The following is a 21,779-nucleotide window of genomic DNA, read 5'->3' as shown; positions in this document are numbered from 1 at the left end:
AGGTTTATTGTATATACTGTGTGGCGAGTGCCTGGGGGTGGTACCCAGCCGGGACGCCCAAAAGGACCGAAGGAGGACTTATGCCTCCTCCAGACCACGATGGGATGGCCGCCCTTGTTGCTTTGGGGACCATGGGTTGGGAGCTTGGAAGCTCAACCCTGTAGGGGCCCGTGGTCACCGACAAGGGGCGCCCCAATGTTTACAGAGCCCTGGACCTCATAACTTCCGCCACACCCAGAAGTGCTGGGGGGAAAAGGATCGGGGACACCAAGAGTGCTTCCGGGTGTGCAGCCGGCACTTCCGCCACACTGGGGGGTGCCAGTGGAAGATTGCTGGGAAGCACCTGGAGCATATCCAGGTGACTATAAAAGGGGCTGCCTCCCTTCATTCAAGGCTGGAGTCGGGTGAGGAGAGGACTAAGCTTAGAGAAGAGAGCGGAGGCGGTCTGAAGAGGGAGGCAAGAGTGTGAGAGGCCTGGACTTTGGGGTAAAGTGGGTTGTGTGGCACTTTATGGACTTTGTAAATAGAACTGTGAATAAACGTGTGGTGGTGATTTACAACATGTCTGCCTCTCTGTGTCCGGGGCTGAGTCCACAACTGTATAGTACAATGAAATTCTCAGTTGCAAGTCTTCTTAAGACTAGTGACAGGAACATAATACCAAAACAGGCAACTGCATATAAAGAATGCAATATTTATATGCCATATATAGTCTATGGTATAGCGGGTCTGCGACAGTGTCAGATTTTAATAAATAATTAATTGGCCTGTCATTCAATTGGGTGGACGCTCACGCAGCTGATGGGAGTTGGTGGAGTAACTGGTGCAAGATGCACCTGTACGAATTGCTTCATCAGCTTTCTGCGGTGTGCAATTCAGACACTTTGCCTATGGAGCCTTATAAGAACGGGCCAGCACAAGGAAAAAATAAAGAAAAAGGGAGGAATCGAAAGGAAAAAGGCCAGTCAGAAGAAAAGAAGGAGGTTAACAACAATAACATTTATATTCATATAAATGATGTAGCTCAAAGTGATTTACAAGATGAAGAAAGAAAAAATATATAAAAAATTAGACAATACTAATTAACAAAGAATAAAGTAAGGTCTGATGGCCAGGGAGGACAGAAAAAAACAAACAAGCAAAAAAAAACTCCAGAGGGCTGGAGAACAAAACAGAAAATCTGCAGGGGCTCTGAGGCCATGAGACCACCCAGGCCCCACTAGGCATTCTACCTAACATCAATGATCTCAATCAGTCCTCATGGTTTAAAGGCTTCACATGGAAGAATTAGACGATGACGGTCATGTGGACATCTGGCCTTCAATCCATCAATGTAAGGATTGCATGGTGCCCTGATCAGCAGATCGCCACCACAGAAAACCAGAAAAAGGACAGCAGAGAAAGTAAGGGTTAGTACACATTGTGGAGCTATGAAAAAAAAAAAGATAATTAAATGCATATACATAATATCAGGGTTAAACTAAAATTAAGCTATGAGAAAGCCATGATAAAATAATGGGTTTTTAGCAGTTTTTAGGTGCATAACAGCAGAAGGCTGCCTCACCACTTCTTTTAAGTTTAGCTCGTGGATTTCTAAGCAGACGCTCATTTGAAGATCTAAGGTTACAATTTGGAGTGCAAGGTGAGAGACTTTCCGAAATATAGGATGGAGTGAGATGATTTAAGGCTTTGTAAACCAAAAGCAGTATTTTAAAGTCAATTCTAAATGACACAGGTAACCAGTGTAGTGACATCAAAACTGGAAAGATGTGCTCAGATGATCTTTTCCTAGTTAAACAGGTGGAGCGAGAAGTCAGGAGCCGTTGCTGAGATAATTGAATGAGGGAATTCAGCAGAGAGAGAGAAGACAGGCAGCCTGGATGAGAGCCTCTGGAATTAAACGTATGGCCGTCGTTCAGAGTTGGTGAAGTGAGTCATTCTGGCTGAGTGATTTCCTAGAGCCAGAGGGCCAGCAGTGTTAGTGACTCTCCGTGAGGCAGCGAGATTCAGATGGGTAGACTCTCTGGAGCCATGGTCTAGGGAGGACCTGAGTCTGAGTCCAGATTGGGAGCCCTACTGTGAAGCCATGGACTTATAGTGGATGGTTGGCTGCACTTGCCAGTAGGATGTCTGCTGTGTTGCGAGGTCCCTTCCAGAATAAACAGAGGAGGTGTTGGTTTAAGAAGATGCACCAGGCATTTAACAGAAGACGGTTTCCTGGCAGTTGTTTTAATGCTTGTTTTTATGGATTCTTTATTTAATCCTTTTAACCTCCACATCTCACCTGTTTCTTATGGATTATTTAGGAACTTTGCACAGCACTTTTTGGACACTATTTTTTGATTTCTTTAATAAAAGCGCTTGAGCACTTCTCACCATCCCCTTGCTTGGTGTGTTTGTCTTCATCTGTTCAACTCAGTCCTGTCATGACTATTGGTGGTGGTGGGCTGAAGAGGCTCTTGGTGTGACCCGACAAAGTGGGGCCATCCTGCACCATCACATAGACAAAACAACATTTGTTACTATATGTTGGCTGTGAGTAATCGTATGACTTGTTAATCAAACTGTCTCTTAATCTACTTTTGCTGTGCCAATTGCCCTTTTATGTTTGCCAGATGGGAGGACAGAGAAATGTGATTGTGCCTGATGAGTTCTTTAATTATATTGTTTGCATTTCTAAGGCAGCAAATGGCATACAGTAATCCCTCGCTATATTGCGCTTCGATTTTCGCGACTTCACTCTTTCTCAGATTTTAAATGTAAGCATATCTAAATATATATCACAGATTTTTCGCTGGTTCACGGATTTCTGCGGACAATGAGTCTTTTAATTTATGGTACATGATTCCTCAGTTTGTTTACCCAGTTGATTTTATACAAGGGACGCTATTGGTGGATGGCTTCGAAGCTACTCAATCAGAGCATGTGTTACATATTAACTAAAACTCCTCAATGCTATAAGATATGCATCCCGCATGGTGCTTGATTGTTTGCTTTTCTCTATCTCTCTCACTCTCTCTGCCTGATGGAGGGGGTGTGAGCAGAGGGTCTGTTTGCACAGAGGCTGTTTGCTTAGAAGATACGGACGCTCCTCTAAAAAATGCCTATTTATCGTGGTGCTTCGGCATACGTAAAAGCCCAAAAGCACGTATTGATTTTTTAATTGTTTGCTTTTCTCTCTCTCTGTCTCTCTCTCTCTTACTGACATTCTCTGCTCAAGGGCGCTTCTTTGAAGAGAAGATATGTTTGCATTCTTTTAATTGTGAGAAAGAACTGTCATCTCTGTCTTGTCATGGAGCACAGTTTAAACTTTTGACTAAAGGGTGTTATTTCATGTCTAGAGAGCTCTAATAATGTTAACAGTGTGGGAGTGTTTATAAGGGCTTAAAATATATAAAAATAACCATACAAACATATGGTTTCTACTTCGCGGATTTTCATCTATCACGGGGGGTTCTGGAACGCAACCCTCGCGATCGAGGAGGGATTACTGTATATCCTGAACAGAAGGCAGTTATGTGCCAGTAATAGTCTATGCCATCTTCACCGCCCTCTGAAGTATTTTATGATAATGACTATAGGAGGTAACATTCTAGAATGTAGTGCAAACAGTGGCAATATACTTGACTGAGCACCCTATGGCAGTATTTAAGAACAGAGAGTTAAATGTGGGCTTTCTTCAGACACCAAAAAAAGTGTGACGGTGTGGGTGAGCACCATGCCCCCTGTTTCATTTGGGAGCCTCTTGACCCCGACACCCTCGATCATCATGACTAGAATGAGCCAGTGAATGAGGTTACACGCAAAGCAAGGGTAAGATTCAAAAGTGAATCGGTGCTTTTATTGCAACAATTCAAAAGCAAAAGTGTCCAAACAAATAGTGAAATACTTCTGTAAATGTTTAATAAATAATACATAAAAATGAAAATGATGTGGAGGTTAAGTCCAAAAATTTGAAAATCCGTTAAAACACAAGCAGAAAACTGTCTTTAAAAAGCAAATCCCTGATGCGCCCCTTGAATATCAACATCTTCTCTGCTCATCCCGTACGGGGCCTTGCAGCAGAGGAGCCTCCCTGCTGACCGACACAGCCAGCCTCTCACAGGTCCGGGTCCCTGCCATTTCATGGCTACAACAAAGCTCCCACTCCAAACCTAGGATGAGGACTCCAAAGGCCATGGTGCTCACATTGGGGTTCACAGTCTGAGCCTCGTCGTCTCCCACTGTCTTCCCAGACTTACACAGCAAGTCGTCCCTTTCAACACTGAGAACTCATGACTATGGCTCCCTAAGTCGCTCAGCCAGAGCGATCACTCCATTAGCCTCACCCTCCCCTCAAGGGGTTCTCCTTCCTGGCTGCCTGTCCTTTCTCTCTCTCAAGTCACTTGCTCACTCACGCTCTGACTGTCTCTCTAGTCTTCGTGTCTATTTCACTCATCTTCCTTTAATCTCACTTCTCTGTTTCTCTTTTGTTCTCCCTCTCTAACACTCTTTCCTTTTAAGGGGGGAGTGGGGGGGGGGCATGGCACAGCTGTGCCAGTCAGCAGCTCCTGGTGCCAATTTGGGTCAGGGGAAGTCTTGCACCTGTGCACTAAATGCAGGGCTGTCTGGCCCCACATCTCACACGGGAACCACTGTACCACGTTCCCAACCAAAGACACAAGTGTGGCAATTAGAATTATTTATTTAAAAAGCTGAAGCTGAGGATCTGCCCATCCACATACCAGAATGGTGAGCCTTTCTCACTGTAGCTGAGATGTGTTGTATCCACTTCAGGGCATATGATGCTGACCATCTCATAAGACCCTCTAATATTGATGGCAGTATGGCCTGCCTTCTGTTTCCAGAAGCCTTTGACCAGTTTATTGGTTTCACTGACATTAAGGGGCAGATCGTTGGTACCACTGCGTAGGAAGACAAATCTGTTCTTTTTAAACCACCTCATCATTGTTGGTGATCACGCCTGTAATGGTGGTGTCATCTGCAAATTTAATGATGAAGTTGGAGCTGTCATATGTAAATAACAGAGTGGTCTGAACTCACCCTGTGAGGAGTATTATGTTGAGGATCAGTGCAGAGGAAGGAATACTTCTAGTCCACCTTTACTTGTTTGTGTTAGTCTAAAATCCCACTAGCAAGGGTTATACTGAGTCCCAGTTTGAGGAGCTCGATGATCAGCTTTACTGGTTTGGCAGTATTACATGGTGAGAAGCAGTCTATAAACATCACTCTGGCATATCAGTTAGTATTCGCCAGGTGTACCATGGTGATATGAAGTGCAAGGGAAACATCATTCTGTAAATAATCAATCTGGAATTGTATGAATAATGTGTACAAACATGCGGTGGGCTGGCACCCTGCCCGGTGTTTGTTTCCTGCCTTGCACCCTGTGTTGGCTGGGATTGGCTCCAACAGACCCCCGTGACCCTGTATTTAGGATATAGTGGGTTGGATAATGGATGGATGGATGTGTACAAACATCAGTCTGTCAAAGCATTTTATCACAATAGGAATGAGTGTCATAGTTCACTTTTGTGTTCTTTGATACCGGGAGATTTGTTGTATTTTTCTGAAGCAGAATGAAACTACAGACTGTCTTATTTTAAAGTTAGTCATTGAAAAAAGAAACTAATTGGTTACTACAGGTTTTTAAAATGTGCGCTGAAATTGCGTCAAGGCCAGATACTTTATGGACATTGACATGATTATAAATCCTCCTTACATTATCCAGAGAAGCACAAAAGGATGAATCATGCAGCGCTGCGGGCAACTCTCCTGGTTAGCAGTTTGTTACTGCAATCAGATTTGGAATAGAAAGCGTAATGTTTATCTAAAGACAAGATATAGATGAGATTGGATTAGGCATTAGTTTGCAATCCATAAGCAACTGCAGACTTTGCCAAACTTTATGTTCATCATACCTCCCGCTGTACTGAGTCTCTGGCTAATCACTAAACTGATATTTAACAGCTTTAACTGCTTTCCAAGCTTATAGCTACATTTCTTTTATGTTTCTGCACAGAAATGCTAATGTTACTGGTGATCCACAGTTTCTTTTAAGGAAATGTACAGACTGTTTTTTAATAGGGACAAAGTAAACACCACACTTATGGAGGAATTCCATGACCGTGACTACTGCTGATTAAGATTTGATATAGTATCCATAAAAATCCCAATTTTCTGAATCAAAACAATCTGTCAATTTTTCTACCACCTCTTTAATCCACCAATGAACCAAACATTTTACCAGCTGCTCCCACCTCTCAGTATTCTTGCTTATTAGTTGGAAGCAGGAAATATCGAGAGGTGATCAGACGTTTGAGAAGATACCAAAAGTGCCTTTCATTGTGTGTAACAGTCAATCTCAACATGACATTGTTAAAACAAAAACATAATTTACACTTTGGTCCTTGCTACTTTTACTAACCCAAGTCCTGTGCCTTTTGTTTTTTTTTTTACCAGGTCTCAATTGCAGTTGGCCTTGCCGGATTTGCATGTGTTCTCCTTGTGGTTCTTTTTGTCCTCATTAACAAGTACGGCCGTCGCTCAAAGTTTGGGATGAAAGGTAAGTCAAAAAATTGTTTCAATGGGTCTGTACTACATACTCTAAGCAAAGGACTCTGTGCTTTGGATTTACCTCTTAAAAGATGCAGCTTTTGATTTCTAAAAAACTTGGGGCAAAAAATGATTTCAATGAGGATGCCAAACGTGTAATTAGAGCCACACAATGGATGAAAATGATTTTATGTAGTAAGTATACAAAATATGTTAAATGACAGTTTGTTTTTTAAATTATTTTAGTTTTTGTTTTGCAAGATGTTTGGTTTTCTGTTATCTGCCAGAATGCAAATAATTTGTTCGCCCTCAGCTTTGGACTTGCTGCTACTTTACTTGCTAGTGGGGTCAACCGTATATTTCTTTTCATTGCTGGCTTGACTAATATTCAAATACATTATAGAGTGGAATTATTTTAGTGGCTACCCTTGTGAAAACCCAAAGTACTTTAATACTGATATTAATGCCATTATATCGCTAGTTATTGTAGTCAAATTATGGATGCTAAACATTTCGTAGCAATATTTTAAAAGTGTTGATCTGCAAATGTTATGAGGGGCATTCAAATATAAACAGGAATTTATGAGCTATGCTTTATTTATTGAATACAATGAAACGACTTGCACAGTACATTTCTATATGGTCTCCTGCCTGTCAGGAAGCTTCTTAATCCCCGAAGAGTAGAAGTCTTTTGACTTCATGTTGACTTATTCTTGCACAGCATCGATAACCTCCTCGTTCGACTTGAATTTCTTCCCTCCTAAAAATTCCTTAAGTGGACCAAAGAGATGATAGTCGCTCTCTGAATGACTTGCACCAATCATACACTCGCGACTGAGATCTCCAAACTGATTTTTAAGTCTCGAATAAATCTGAGATGGAATGACTTCTTCATTTGTCAAAAATTGAATAATAATGTGTTATGCAACACTACTGTGTGCGTCCTCCTCCGACATGTTGATTACAACTGACAGGAAGGGGGCAAAGAGCAGCTAACACTACTAACGACAAGTTCATATATGTGTGTGTTTGTCCAATGAGTCAGGTCTACTGTGCACTATTTATAAGAACAGAGCATGAAAATTCCTGTTTATAATTGACCACCCCTCGTAAGTACAAAGAGTAGTCCATTGTTAGTTGACAAAATATATTTACTATCAACAATTGGGGTTCTAATAACTCTTTCGGGTGTTATGTGATATCTAATTTATGCATGTGGGAAGTGATATTATCCTTTTTAATTAATTTACTGTGTGTGAGAATATACAGTGTAGATAACAATGAAGCTTGCCGTCTGTGCTATACAAGATCTGCATTAGTTTAGGCAATTCAATTGTTTGGCCCTTGATGATGTGTCCTGGTGTTTGATCTAATTTGGGCATCAACTTAGTGGGTGCTAAGGTATTAGTATTTGTAACATAATTAATATTAAACATTATTGATAATTAAATTAGCATTCCCCACATTGTAACAATCCTTGACTAGTTAGTGTCATATCTCGTTAAAGTAATGAAAATGAAGCAGGTCAGGCTGTAACAGAGTTTGACTTTAGAGTTTGGTTCAGCACAGTGATGACATCACTTCTATAGAGGTAGAGAGCAATGATGCCGAGCTGACCAGACAGAAGGATGGCCACCACAAAGCTATTAATCTGAGGTCTAAGATTTGATTCCAGGCGGGGCACCTTGTACAGCAAACACTAATGACAAACCAGCATCACATAAGACTGGATTTGGTGAGCAGCTCATTTAGATCCAAGTCTTCTTTTTTGTCTGAAGGGTATACTGTGTCTAGGAATTCTAGTGATAGTTTTTGCTTCAAAGAGAAAGAATAACTTCAAAGTTGTGTTCTTTATCACTACAAGTAGCCTTTAGCCTCAACTCTGTTTGATGTTTCTGTCGCACTTCTTTTGGTGCTTTGCATTGTTGTACTCTTGTGTATTTGATATTTTGTAAAGTTTAGTTCTGTAGCACCCATGTTATGGAACCTTATGTTGCAACTATTTGTCAGCCTCATTCAATTTTCACATTTACAGCCAAACCGATGACCCATGCCATATCTATGGCATTTGGAAAATTACAGTGTTAAATCTGGCATTTCTCAAGTTTTTCACTGATATGTTGTCAATTTTTTATATTGCTATTTTGACCAAAGCCATTGGCCCATTTATAATTTACTGTTTAGCACTGCTTGGCTGTGCTGTTTATTTTCTACTTAAATTTTCTAAAATTATGGACAAGCAGCTCATTGGTCTATTTCTTCTTAGTGTAAGTCTGTGGCGTATAATGTGCTTTGTGAATCTGTTCACTTTTTATCAAAAATTAACATTGTAAAACCCTGGATGTTTTACTTTCAGCATGGAGGCAACTGAAAGAGGAGAGACTTGCAGAAGAAACAGTCAGTCTTAATCTCGACTCCTTCCAAATCCTCCCGCTGCCACTTGAGCTCTCTAGCATGTTCTATAGTTAACCCTTTTTCATTTTTTAACAGAATGATCTCTATAATATAACAGTAACTGTAACAAAGCACATATTTTTAAACTTCTAAGTAAGGCATGCTTAAGTGTTGAATAACTTGCTACATCATGCTTTCTTCAAATGTAGTAGTTATTGTAGTGCAGGCTCAAAAATATTTGGCTTAAGCTTGCATTCTACAACATAATTTTGCTTTAGTTTAATCTGTTAAAAAATTATATTCTGTATCCTTAATTATATAGCTATTTTTCCTTTCTTGATTTAATATATTATTAATTGTTCTAAATAAAATGATGACTGTAGCAGCCCCATATACTGTATACTTTTTAGTCAAATGACCCCAAGAATTGCATTAATCAGGTCTGATGATAGATGGGTGGATGGATGGATATCATCACATCACATCATCTTTAAAATTTCTAAGAGCAACTGTGCAAAATCAGGGTGTACGACTTTAGATATTTTTTACATTAATATGTTCATACTTCCTTAACCTGCACTGTGATAGCTGAGCAGTTTATCCTAAGCCAAACACAGGATGAAAGATAAGATAGTAATCTGTCCTCACTTGCACAAAGCTCGTAATTCTGGGTTACATTTCATTTTCTTCTTCCATTTAGTGTGATCAGATGAGGTCTTGAGGTCTCCTTTTCTTTTAAAGGAGACCTCATGTACCCTGTCACACTCTGGTGAAAACAGTTATATTTTAAATAAAAAAATAAAAGAAAATAAATATATAACTCTTGATGAGAATTCATGCTGCCTCTCACAATTTCAGTGGCACAGGGTTTGTCTGCCTTAGTGACAAATGAGACGTCATTCTTGAATAAATGCAATATTGAACTTTATCCATTTCAGACATAGACTAGACAGTCCTATAATGATTTCATTCAGATCCAAACAAGTCTATTTATATCTAATTTATGAATTTTCAGCAGTGTTAGGAGTGGTCAATTAGACATTGATGAGTGCAATATTCATCCATGCATGGCCTATTGAACTAGTTGATATATTCGAGGGAATTACATTTCTGTAATCAAGATAATGAATGAAAAACTCTTATAATAAGAAAAACATAATTCTATATTACCTTCTACCTGATGCAAGGTTTTTGCTGGGAAGGTGAAAAGTACCGAATATGAATGTAAAGCAGTTCAAAATAATTTGCTGCAGTTCCATTCATTCTAAACTTGGGTATTCAAAAAATCTGTATCTGTTGAAGGAGAGATGGGGACAAAGACATACACACAAACAACTAAAACACCAGTTGATTAAGAAATATTGCATCAACAAGTCTTGTTCTAGTAGTTTCTTGTTTGTTTCCCCATGTAAGCATTAGGTATTCTTATTTATTTAATACTAGCTGAAATACCCAGCGTTGCCCGGGAGGAAAATAAAGTGTTTTTTTTATTGTTTGAGAAAAATATAATTAAAAGAAACGCAACTTTAAAAATAAAAATAAATTAACAAACACTGAAGACTCACTAATATGCTTGTCTTGTGGTCTTGTATGTATGTTATCATCTAGTTGACGCTCGGAATCGGCCAACTCTGTTTAATTTCAAAAACAACAGGGGCACATTGGTGCTCAACATAAAGAATGCTGGCAGTTCGCCTTCTGGTGGACATTCCAAGTGTCAACTGGATGATAACATTCATACAAGACCGCAAGATCACCTCCCACCCTACCCAGAAGGTTTAGGGGTGATTTCACCCAATAGGTTGACCAATGAGAAACATGTGTACCAAATTTCATGAAAATCACTCCAGCCATTCAGAAGTAATGCTGGAACATACATACATACACACATACATTGACTTATATATATATATATAGATAGATAATATAAGCTTACTGGACTAAAAATTAGTCACCTGTGGTTAAGTCTTATTAGCATGTAACTCCTCTGTGAGACTGAAGAACAGCTGCAATGTTGTCTGGCATAGATGCCACTAGTTTACAGAGGCAACAGCAATTTTCACCCACTTTTCCAGCACAACAATTTAACCAGATTGGTCAGATGGCTGACCTGGCATTTCATTCATTGGTGCAAATAGTTCAGATTTTCTATGGGATTTATGTCTGGGGATACTGCGGGCCACTCGAGATGTAAGAATATTTCAGAATACTCTTCATGCCAGTCACACTTGGGGTAGCCATTCTGTGTTCAATCTGGAGATGCAGCACAAAATGTAACATGTTGTCACCCAGAAGCCCAACATAGCCTTTCTGGTTTAAGTGTGTTGTCACCTCCATCAAAGGACCCATTTCCTCACAACTGCAACACCCCCAGAGAGCCTCCTCCTGCTTGAAAAGCACCTTGCATGCAGTTCTCGTGGAAGGCTACATGTGATTTACAATTCCCGTCACCTCACATCATTCGAGTACAAGCAGTAACACAGCTCATCAGACCAGATAACACATTTCCAGGCATTAACAGTCCGGTGCTTGTGGCTCTGCACCCACTGTAACCGTGAAGCTTTGTGAGCAGATGTTAAATAGGGCCTCTTCTGCGGTACTCTGCTCCAGATGTCTGTGACATACACCTTCCTTCTGAATGTTCATTTGGAAATAGTATGTTATGGGCCTGCATTAACTGTGTGCAAAAATTGTTGCCTAGGGGTAAAGTGGTTTGCTGTCATAGTGCATAAAACACAGCAATGGTCCCTATCTGTGAGCACTGATTTATTTTTTTTTACCCCACTTCAGGTGACAATTAGTGGTTGACTTGGACAGTATTCTGTGACACATCTGGAACGTCGACAAATTCCTATACACCACAGCCAAACACAATAAGCCCATTTTGCCAGTCATTCACATTTGTTGTACAATCCATTTTTCACAGAGAGAACCAAACGTGTGGCACACCACTATTCCTCGTCACTTTATAAAGCCTGTTGCACACAACACAGTTATTTGTGGAACGATATTCATACTGAGGCACTCTCCGTTGGTGTCTGAAGTATGTATCAACAACAACAACAATATTTATTTATATAGCACATTTTCCTACAAATGATGTAGCTCAAAGTGCTTTACATGATGAAGAAAGAGAAAAAAGACAAAATAAATAAGAAAATAGAATTCGGGGACACATTAACATAGAGTAAAAGTAAGATCAGATGAACAGGGAGGACAGAAAAAACAAAAAAACTCCAGACAGCTGGAGGAAAAAATAAAATCTGCAATGTTTCCAGACCCCAGCCCCTTCTAGGCATTCTACCTAACATAAATGACCTCAATCAGTCCTCATTGTATTCAGGGTTCACATGAAGGAACTTGATGATGAAGGTCATGTGGACTTCTGGCCTTTAATCCATCAATGTAGGGACATCATGGTGCTTTGATCAGGTGGTGGTGGCGCAGATCTCCACCACAGAAAACTGGAAAAAAGAACAGGAGAGTGTCATGTCTTATACAGGCAGTGACTAACTTTATGACAGGTAAACTTATGAAGTTTATCCTTTTAAAGTAGATAAGTTATAATCAATAAAGGAAACAAATAGTATGAGAGAACATTACTCAACTGGATAGAAGTCTAGCATTTACTATAATGGATTCAGGGAACATGTCTATAATGTTGAAACACACCTATATTGTGTATAATAATATGTATAACAGACTAGTTTATTCTGTGTTGTGAATTGTGGTATACAAGTGGATTTCATATGTGTAAGCTCTGCAATTCACTAGACACTGATTTGCAAAAACATCTGTGCCAGGCAGTACTAGTAGCACGGAAAGAACAAGCACTGAAAGGGTCTTCACTTCATCACATACTGTAGCACACTTACTCACCGGCATCAATTTGGGCATTCAATTAACCTTTACTGTCTTTGGCAAACAGGAGGGAAATGGGCATACCTGGACAAGAAGCACAGATATATGCAAACCTCACACTGTGATCAGGCTTCAAGAGTCAGATGTGAGATGGCAGAGCTAACAGCTGCACGACTGTGCATTCCTCATACCAGTTCAATTTATCATTACATAATGCTCAAAGCCCTATAGATGGCATTATACAGTAATGCACAAAAAATACAGTAAACATGAAATTGACCTGTAATTCTTTAGAACATTCAGATGTAAATCAGACTCCAATATAAAAAATGTACAATTAACCGGTAACACTTTAAAACATTCAGCTGTAAATCAGATTTCCTAAACAAAGGTATAACCGTCACCAATTTGCAAGAATCAGGAACAATGCAATTTAAAAGAAGAATATTTATGCTACAGTATTGGCTTTGCAACTGCTGCATCAAAGCTTTTCAACAATCTCTTTGGATTTGGGTGTAGGTAGAAGATTACGTTTATAGAGGTCAACGGTAAAATATCCATTTCCATTATTAATTTAAATTTAATAAGGTGTTAACTGGTAACATATTGTTACCTAGCAGTACTAGAACTGAAAGCTAATATTTTTATGCTATGTAGTAAATTATTTTTTTTTTCATTTCTAATCACACTTCTCTTACTGTTAGGTGAAATTCAACGAGACTGTCCCACAGCTATTACTCTAAAGGAAACACAAATATATTCATGTATTAATTCAGAGTATTAATCAGAACTTGCTAATTAATTGTATCCAATTAATACTTGCCATTAAAATTACATAAATCATTTTGCTTATGTGTATTGTTTGTTTTATGGTCTAAAATTTATAACCCTTTATTTATTTTTTCGGACCAGGCTGCTGCATATTGTTTTCTTTCAAATTAAGTCATTCAGAGTTTAAGTAGATGTGTGAGAAGGCAGCAAATGAAGGAGTGTGATTGACAAGGACAGAGCACAAGCTATGAACTGCCTTATTGTATCGACACAGGGTCTGATCGGTTTAACTCTCTCCTAGTGGTTATGTCTGTAAATCTCTCTGTGTGGTTATTTGTAATTTTAAATTACATTTTTTGCGCATGTTTTTACCTAAGGTAACATTCTGTACAAGATACATTGCAATTGTTTATGCATATTTTAATATTATGGCCTACTTTAGTGACATGCTAAGGGTGAGATAATGAGCTAGAGTGAGCTGGAATCTATTCCACATCTCATACTTGGGAAATGTTTTCTTGCGAGTATTGTTGCCTGCATCCTTTTTCAGTAATGCTTGTCAATGGAATGTAAGTTTTAGGCAACATGTTAATAGTGAATTGCATCAAAAATCATAAAAATGTCAGTGCCATTGATATTAACCCAAACCAACCCAACTGCATATGTTCACAAATAGTCACATTTTTCTTTAGTATGACTGATGGTTTAAGCTGCAAATGTACCTTCTCAGCACATTTCACATTTGCAGTTATTGTGAATGGAAACAGTCAAATTGTCATTAAAAGCACAATACTTTTTTAAACATTTGGGAAAGAAAGAAAATATCTGTTTAATTCAGAGGTTTGTGGAAAGATAGTATTCCTTGTGGCCATTTCAAATACAAGTGCTTTAGAGATGAACTGTTTATGAAATTGGCAGCATTAGAAAAGAATGCAGCAAAACGAAAATACTGAATTTTATATATGTGCCTAAGCTAAGTGGTCCCTTATCATGATTACTTTTAACTATTACATTTTGACATTTCAAAAAAAAAATCTCACTGTTTTTGTGACTTGATGTTTAGTCGTAGCTTGTTGAGAGGCCGAGCACAAGTGAAATTTGACTTTATGTGAGGTTAAATTGTCACTGATACCAGATCATCAGATGAATAAATACTGGATAAACGATAATACGATATACTGGAAAAATTTAGAATTGAAATGTACTTTATTTTTCACAAGCAAAAAGAATCAGTCTAGTATTTATGAAAAATATAAAGCAAATGCAAAGACAGACTGGTAGGAAAAGCCCTTGAAAGTATTATTTAAAAAGTCTGTTTTATCTTCTGTCCACACCACTACAATACACCGAAGTCCTAAATGAACTGAGTCAAAAACTGACAAGCATTAAATGTAAATGAATTATCCAACTGTTTTTGATGACCTCTGTGTCTTTGAGCAGGAGGTATTGTAAGTAATTGTAGTCTTTCAAATGAAAAATGCCAAAAGCAGACTGTAAATGAGCTCTACAGTGCATTTAAAAATATCTCATATAGTTCACTTGAAATAAGTTTATAATTAAAGTCAAAACACTGACATTTTGGGGCCTGTAGCCTGCAGAAAAATGTAAAATGAAATTCTGGAAATAGTTATTAATATTACTAATTCAGTGTCTTTTCTTGTTGTTTTCCTCTTACTATAATTTTTATTAGAAATTGTAGAGTGATCTTATTACTGTAGATATGTAAACTATGTATAGTATACATGAGCAAAGGGATGAGCTATGAAAATATATACATATAAATATATATATATATAGACTATCTATCTATCTATCTATCATATAGTATAATCTATCTATCTATCTATCTATCTATCTATCTATCTATCTATCTATCTATCTATCTATCTATATGTATATATGTATGTATGTATGTATGTATGTATGTATATGTATATGTGTGTATGTGATATACAAACTTCATGCTGTGGGATATTTGTTTGTCCTTAACTATCAATGGGATACAAATAGCCGGCTGCATCTCTTGTTAACTACATTATAATACCCTGCGGCCTCCTGTGTTGCCAGTTGTTTGCTAAATGAATGTGCTCAGTACTGGTTGTCTGTTTGGTTTGGCCCAATGCCATCTTCATTGACTTTCTCCATTTCACTGCTTTTCCCAAAGGGCCACTCTTATCCCTGGCTTTTACTTTTTTTTTTTTTTAAACTGCTCCTTTGCTTTCAGTGCTTGGATCTTCTATGCTTCCATCTGAGAAACACCCAAAGCCCAGTAAAAGTAGGCTAAGCTCTTACTGTTCTAAATAAATTTCACTAAACAAGATTAAACAGATAAGATTTCCAGATGTAGAAAAGAACAGAGTATCAGTGAGTAGGTAGGCCAACAGTATGTTCTACATATATATATTAATATATAATAAGACATATATGTATAAATATGTATGCATACTTTATGTAAGTACATTATGTACATACAGGTATATACATAAATTATATACATTGTGTGTAATATGCATAAATGACTAGATTGGGTTTATAACAGCTTTTTATTTAAGCACAGCATTTCTAGGTTTTTACATTCAATTAATAAGGTTTGAATATAAAGAGACAAGAGCTTAACTTTTATTTTAAGAATAATATTTTTTAATGCAGGTTAGGTGGATTAGCGACAACTAAAATGAAGTAGTGTGTGTACGGTGCATGCATGTGTGATGGATTGGTACCCTGTCCAGGGGTTGTTCCTGTCTTCCCCCCCATGCTTGATGGGGTTGGCTCCAGCCCCCCACGACTCTGATCAGGATTAAGCAGACTTAGAAAATGGTACGGTGTGGTTATTCCAATGATGTTCTAAGACAAGAACATAGAGGTCAAAATTATGTAATACTAGCTGAAATACCCAGTGTTGCCCAAGAGGAAAATAAAGTGTTTTTTATTTTTTAATTGTTTCAGAAAAATATAATTAAAAAAACCCCACAAATTTAAAAATAAAAATAAATTAACAAACAATGAAGACTCATTAATGTGCTTGTCTTGCGGTCTTGTATGTATGTTATTATCCAGTTGACGCTCGGCACTGGCCAACTCTATTTCATTTCAAAAGCAACAGGGGCACGGTGGCACTCAAACATAAAGAATGCTTGCAGCCACCTCCAGTTTGCCCTCTGGTGGTTGTTCCAAGTGTCAACTGGATGATAACATGCATACAAGACTGCAAGATCACAAGAGAAGGGGGTGAGTTAGGGTTGATTTCACCCTACAGTATTTTTAGTCGACCAATGAGAAACATGTGTACCAAGATTCATGAAAATCGCTCCATACATTCGGAAGTGATGCTGGAACATACATACTATACATACACGCACACATACATTTACTTTTATAGACAGTATATAGATGTGGCATTGCTGCAATGGTTGTGAAGGTTTCTACCACTATCAATACATGTGGGGTGTATTGTCCAGACGTATTTTATCTACATTTGTTTCCTTAAATGCCAAAGTCAATAGTAATTACTACTTAATGATTCTGAGGGATCAGCTTCATCCTGTATTGTGGGTTTTTGTTCCTTTCAGAAGACATTTCTAGAATGGCAGTGTTGCTATTTAATGAGAATCTGTTTTAGCCGCATACATAAAAAGTTGACGCAAGGATGGTGCTTTCCATTTTTACCACTGGAGCATGTTGAACTGTTGTTGAGATATCTTTTAGTCCTCATCCAAGCAGTCTGCATAATCCATGTCTTCTGACTGGTGTCTGTAATATCCTGAAACTTTTTATAATATAATATCCATTGGAATTTTTTTGCAAGAAGTTGTATTCAGAAGTACATTAGGTAACACGGTAATTCAAACTTTACTGGATAAACCCCATGGGTTCATTCTATATGCAGCTTTGTCATTTTTATGCTCCTTGATGTACCACCGTATGTGTACCGGGTTGCTTCTTCAATAGATATACCAATAGAGTATTAAAAACTCCTACATGCAAATAGATGCTTAGTCAGTTGCAGTTTCAGTTGAGAAGACAATACTATTTAAAGAAGGAAGCCAAGTGTCAAAAGGTCAAATTTGTGTACAACACAGAGACAGAAAGGCAGTCATAAAATGCAAAACAAAATAGTGATGAAAACAACCAGTGACGTCTGACATATCTCAAGTATATCCAGTGATAGACTACAGTTGCTCAGCTATTAGCCATAAAATCAAACTAGTTCCACTCCTGTCAGAGAAAAACCAAAATGACATAGTTCCAGTGACTGAGGGAACACAAACACTTGAGTGTTGGAAACATATTAGTTGGTCTGTTTAATCCCATTTTCAAATTGATTCAATCAATGAGTGGGCAAGATTGTACAATATCCAATTAAATGGCTGATTTTGGAAGGTGTGCACAAAGCCCTAAGAGTTTAAATCCTTACACGAGGCAATTAAGTGTCACTTTTTGGTCTTCAAAAAGACAAAGCATTGACAGAGAGAAGAAAGTGATGCCAATAACAGTTTCCATAATGGGCACAAGATCAGCTTCTGTATGCATATTTGTATGTCTAATTAGCTATGAAACACGATAAACCAGTGCATTTCAAGCTTCAGCTCTTTCATTGAACATTTTACTGCTTCAGTATGTTACAATTCTAGCGAGTTATATTTGCTTACAAAAAAAGCTTTTAAATAGTTTTATGTACCTATTTTATCATAAGTTATCTTTTTTTGCATTGAGAAGCTCATCATATAACATTCAAAAGCAAGAAAATCTGTTGGAATATTTATTGTATTGCAAGTTCGGATAAGTATGTGTCCTAACTCTCTGTCTTTACACCCATTAATGGCCTTCCCTCTTTATACTTATGAGTAATATCTCCTAAAAAAGTCAGAAAAAAATCGGAGCATTAAGAATTCCTCCTATAATGCTGTTAATATGTTAATTAAACCATCTGCTATTTTGTTATGCTGTAGAAAGCTATTATTTTCAGGCTTTTTAGCAAATGTTGATACAAACTCTTTAAATTACTTTATGTACAGTATTCAGTATATGATTACCAATAACTTACCTCAAGTCTATTAATTTATGTGTTACTTATATCTAATATTGTGTCTTAAATGAAAAAATAGGGTTAGGGTTAGGGAAACTTCATAAAACATCATAATTATATACTTTCACATTGCTTAAAATGTGAAATGGTGAATACAGAAGTATATTTACAGCAATACACACAGACACTTAGAGCAATGGTGGAGCCATGGAGGGTTTATGCTTGCCAATTAAAGTTACTCATTAAACTGCTTTTCAGCTTTAATTACTATTCTGCTGTTCCCATTTTTAAGAAAAAAAATCTTGAACAAAGATGGACCTCCCCTACCCCTATATTAAAAAAAAAGTATTGAATATAATGAAATCATGATTAAAAAGCAAACATATGTCTATTTTATATCAAAAAGTGGCAAGGAGCTCATCCTATCTGCTACTGCTGAGAGGAAAATAGTATTAAAAAACTTTAAAAACATTCTCTAAGGGGAATAACACAATTGTATTATCGTGATATTTCCCTCTACATACCCTTTACCTATTTTCTTCAGGAATAAGTGTACTCATCAGGTTCGTTGTTCTACTATCGCACCTTAAGATTAGCACACACATATGTAGATAAATGCATACACACAGACCCTAACCACAAAAGTATCGTATGAAAGATGTATCACATGCACATTATTTCCTAGAACTTTAGTTCACACAAGTACCGTACGAATAACACATGCACAGTCCACTTTCCCTAGTACTCCAAGAGACTTACTTATCATAGGCACGAACAACGTACAATATCTTAGATATATCTCAGACCTAAATATTACTTTTGGTCTCCAAGAATCCTTACTTATTCTATGTTAATTAATGTTGACTTATGTTTATTTTTTATTGTGTCTTCTATTTTTCTATTCATTTTGTAAAGCACTTTGAGCTACATTTTTTTGTATGAAAATGTGCTATATAAATAAATGTTGATTGCGTGATTGATTTGAACATACAGAAGCTCAACATTCTTGACTATAGGTCATTTATCAACCAATGGATGTCTTACTTTAACAAACCGTTCGTTATTGGACAGTGCCCTCAGCTCAATAAATCTTGCAGCTTAGATCATATGACATTTCCTTATTGCTCCAGGTGCTCAAAAAATTTACCTTATAACTTCAATCACTCTAGATATGAAGACAAAGTATAGAAGGTTAAAAGCTGTGGTATTTATTAAAAAACAATAATACCAGTAGAGAAAAGTATAAAAGAAAATGTGGATAGCAAAGTATTGATATATACATATAGTCTTTAGAAAAAGCTTACGAAAAGATGAATCTTCCAAGGTGGTGTTGATTTAGCAATCGATATTCATGGAATGCTTTAGCTGACAATCAGATGAAATTGGTTGGACGTTGCTGGCGCCCTCTTCTGACATTGCTCTGTCTTTTCCAATTGACGTTTCTCTCGCCCTCTTCTGGTGTCGCAATCTTTGCTGTTTCTTCTTCTTCTTCTTCTTCCTTCTTCTGACATTACCTTTCAGACAAGGCATATTTATCATAAGATTCTATGTAGCATGTCTTTCTTACCCAAGCTGTAAACCATTTTGGCAATTCTTTGTTCCAGGTTCCCATCCATTTGCAGGTTATAAAGTAATCAGATGCAGCATGAAACATTGGCATGTCTGCCTTTCCGAGGTTGTAAACCAATTTAGTCATCCTTAGTCCCAAGAATCTGCTAATGTTTGCAGGTTATAAAGTAATTGATACTGCTCGAAGCATCCCCTGGATTTGTGCTTCATTTAAACAGATGCCACTGTGATTGATACAGGTACAGTTCAGGAAAACAGAATGCTTTGATGTTCTGCCTTCTTAAGTGTTAAAAGTATCCTGTCCGTTGGAGCAAAAAATTAGTTTTAATGTGACACAATCTGGTAACCTTCAGATTGTAAGATTAAGTTAATTTTTGTTTGTGTGAGCAAACAATCAAATAAAATATAAAATCCACAACACTACAACAATGTCTATCAGGGCCACCAGACCTCTCAAAATTAAGGTGAACTCCATCTCAAACATCATAGAGAGCAGCGAAGGTTTAAAAGTAATACAATATCCTTCCCAAATTTAAAGCCAATCCTATACCACAAACAGTATATGAGACTCCAGCCTGGATCCTGTGGAGATGACATTCTACGTTTATGACATATATGAAATATCCATTTACGTATGTAAAAAAGGTAAAAAAAAAGTGTCAATTTCTGAAATAAAAGCCATCTCAGTAGAAAGTGTAATCTTGTCACTAAGAATAAGAAAGCTTCTGTGAAAAAAAGAAAGAAAATCATAAGATGTTTTACAAATGGTAGGATACCACTCAGTTCGTCAAGCTTGTTTGAATGTCATTGAAGATGTCAATGTGCATCAAGGAATTGTAAGCAAGCAGATGCTTTTCTGAGCCCCTTTAATTTGAAATAAATTTACTTTTGTTTTATCGTCATCAAATCTGAAGCTCACCCATCAGGAAATGGACTAAATATTCGTGCTGAAAAATGTAATATACTTTATTCAAAATTTTTATTTTTGCCTACTTATTTTCCTCAAATACTAATCAGTATTAAGTTGATGGCACATAGCATATGCCAGTAAACTGAACAATAACTTTTATCATTTTAAACATTGGTGACTTAGAAACTATCTTTTCTAATGTAACTTACATTTAATCACCTCCGTTAAGGATTCTTCCATTTCTACCTCTTTAGTGACTTTAATATTTCCATTAAATACTTGTAAAGCACTTTGAGCTCCATTCCCACATGAATGTAGGGTGGAGTGGCGGCTGTGAGGCTAAGGATCTGTGCTGTTATCCCGAAGGTTGCCGGTTCAAATCCCCATTGCTGCCAAAAGAGATGCTACTCTGCTGGGCTCTTGAGCAAGGCCCTTAACCTTCAATTGCTCCAGGGGTGCTGTACAATGGCTGACCCTGCGCTCTGACCCCAAGGACTATGAGAAAAAACAAGTAATTTCCTATCGTGATTAATAAAGTATAATAAAAAAATAAAAATTGCACTAAATAAATACATTGTTATATTTGTAGTATTCAGTTTGCTGCAACTGATTTGCAAAACCACTGCCTTTTTTGCCAGAAATTGTTGTGTGTAATAGCTCAAGTTCAAAAGGCAATGTAACAGCCATGAATTC

At 37.5% G+C, this 21,779-nt stretch overlaps 1 protein-coding gene across 1 annotated transcript in view; it reads left to right on the top strand.

Annotated features, from left to right (window-relative positions):
• The window catches only part of LOC120541406 (NT-3 growth factor receptor-like), a 920,493-nt gene that overhangs the window by 479,124 nt on the left and 419,590 nt on the right, over nt 1–21,779 (top strand). Inside the window, exon 10 of the mRNA XM_039773008.1 lies at nt 6,463–6,565. Coding sequence (XP_039628942.1) covers nt 6,463–6,565 — 103 coding nt within the window. The remainder of the gene's footprint in view (nt 1–6,462; nt 6,566–21,779) is intronic.

Source organism: Polypterus senegalus, chromosome 12, assembly GCF_016835505.1.
Source record: "Polypterus senegalus isolate Bchr_013 chromosome 12, ASM1683550v1, whole genome shotgun sequence".
Lineage (NCBI taxonomy): Eukaryota > Metazoa > Chordata > Cladistia > Polypteriformes > Polypteridae > Polypterus > Polypterus senegalus.
Note: the sequence above shows the minus strand (reverse complement) of the source record. Positions and strands in the feature narration are given on the sequence as shown.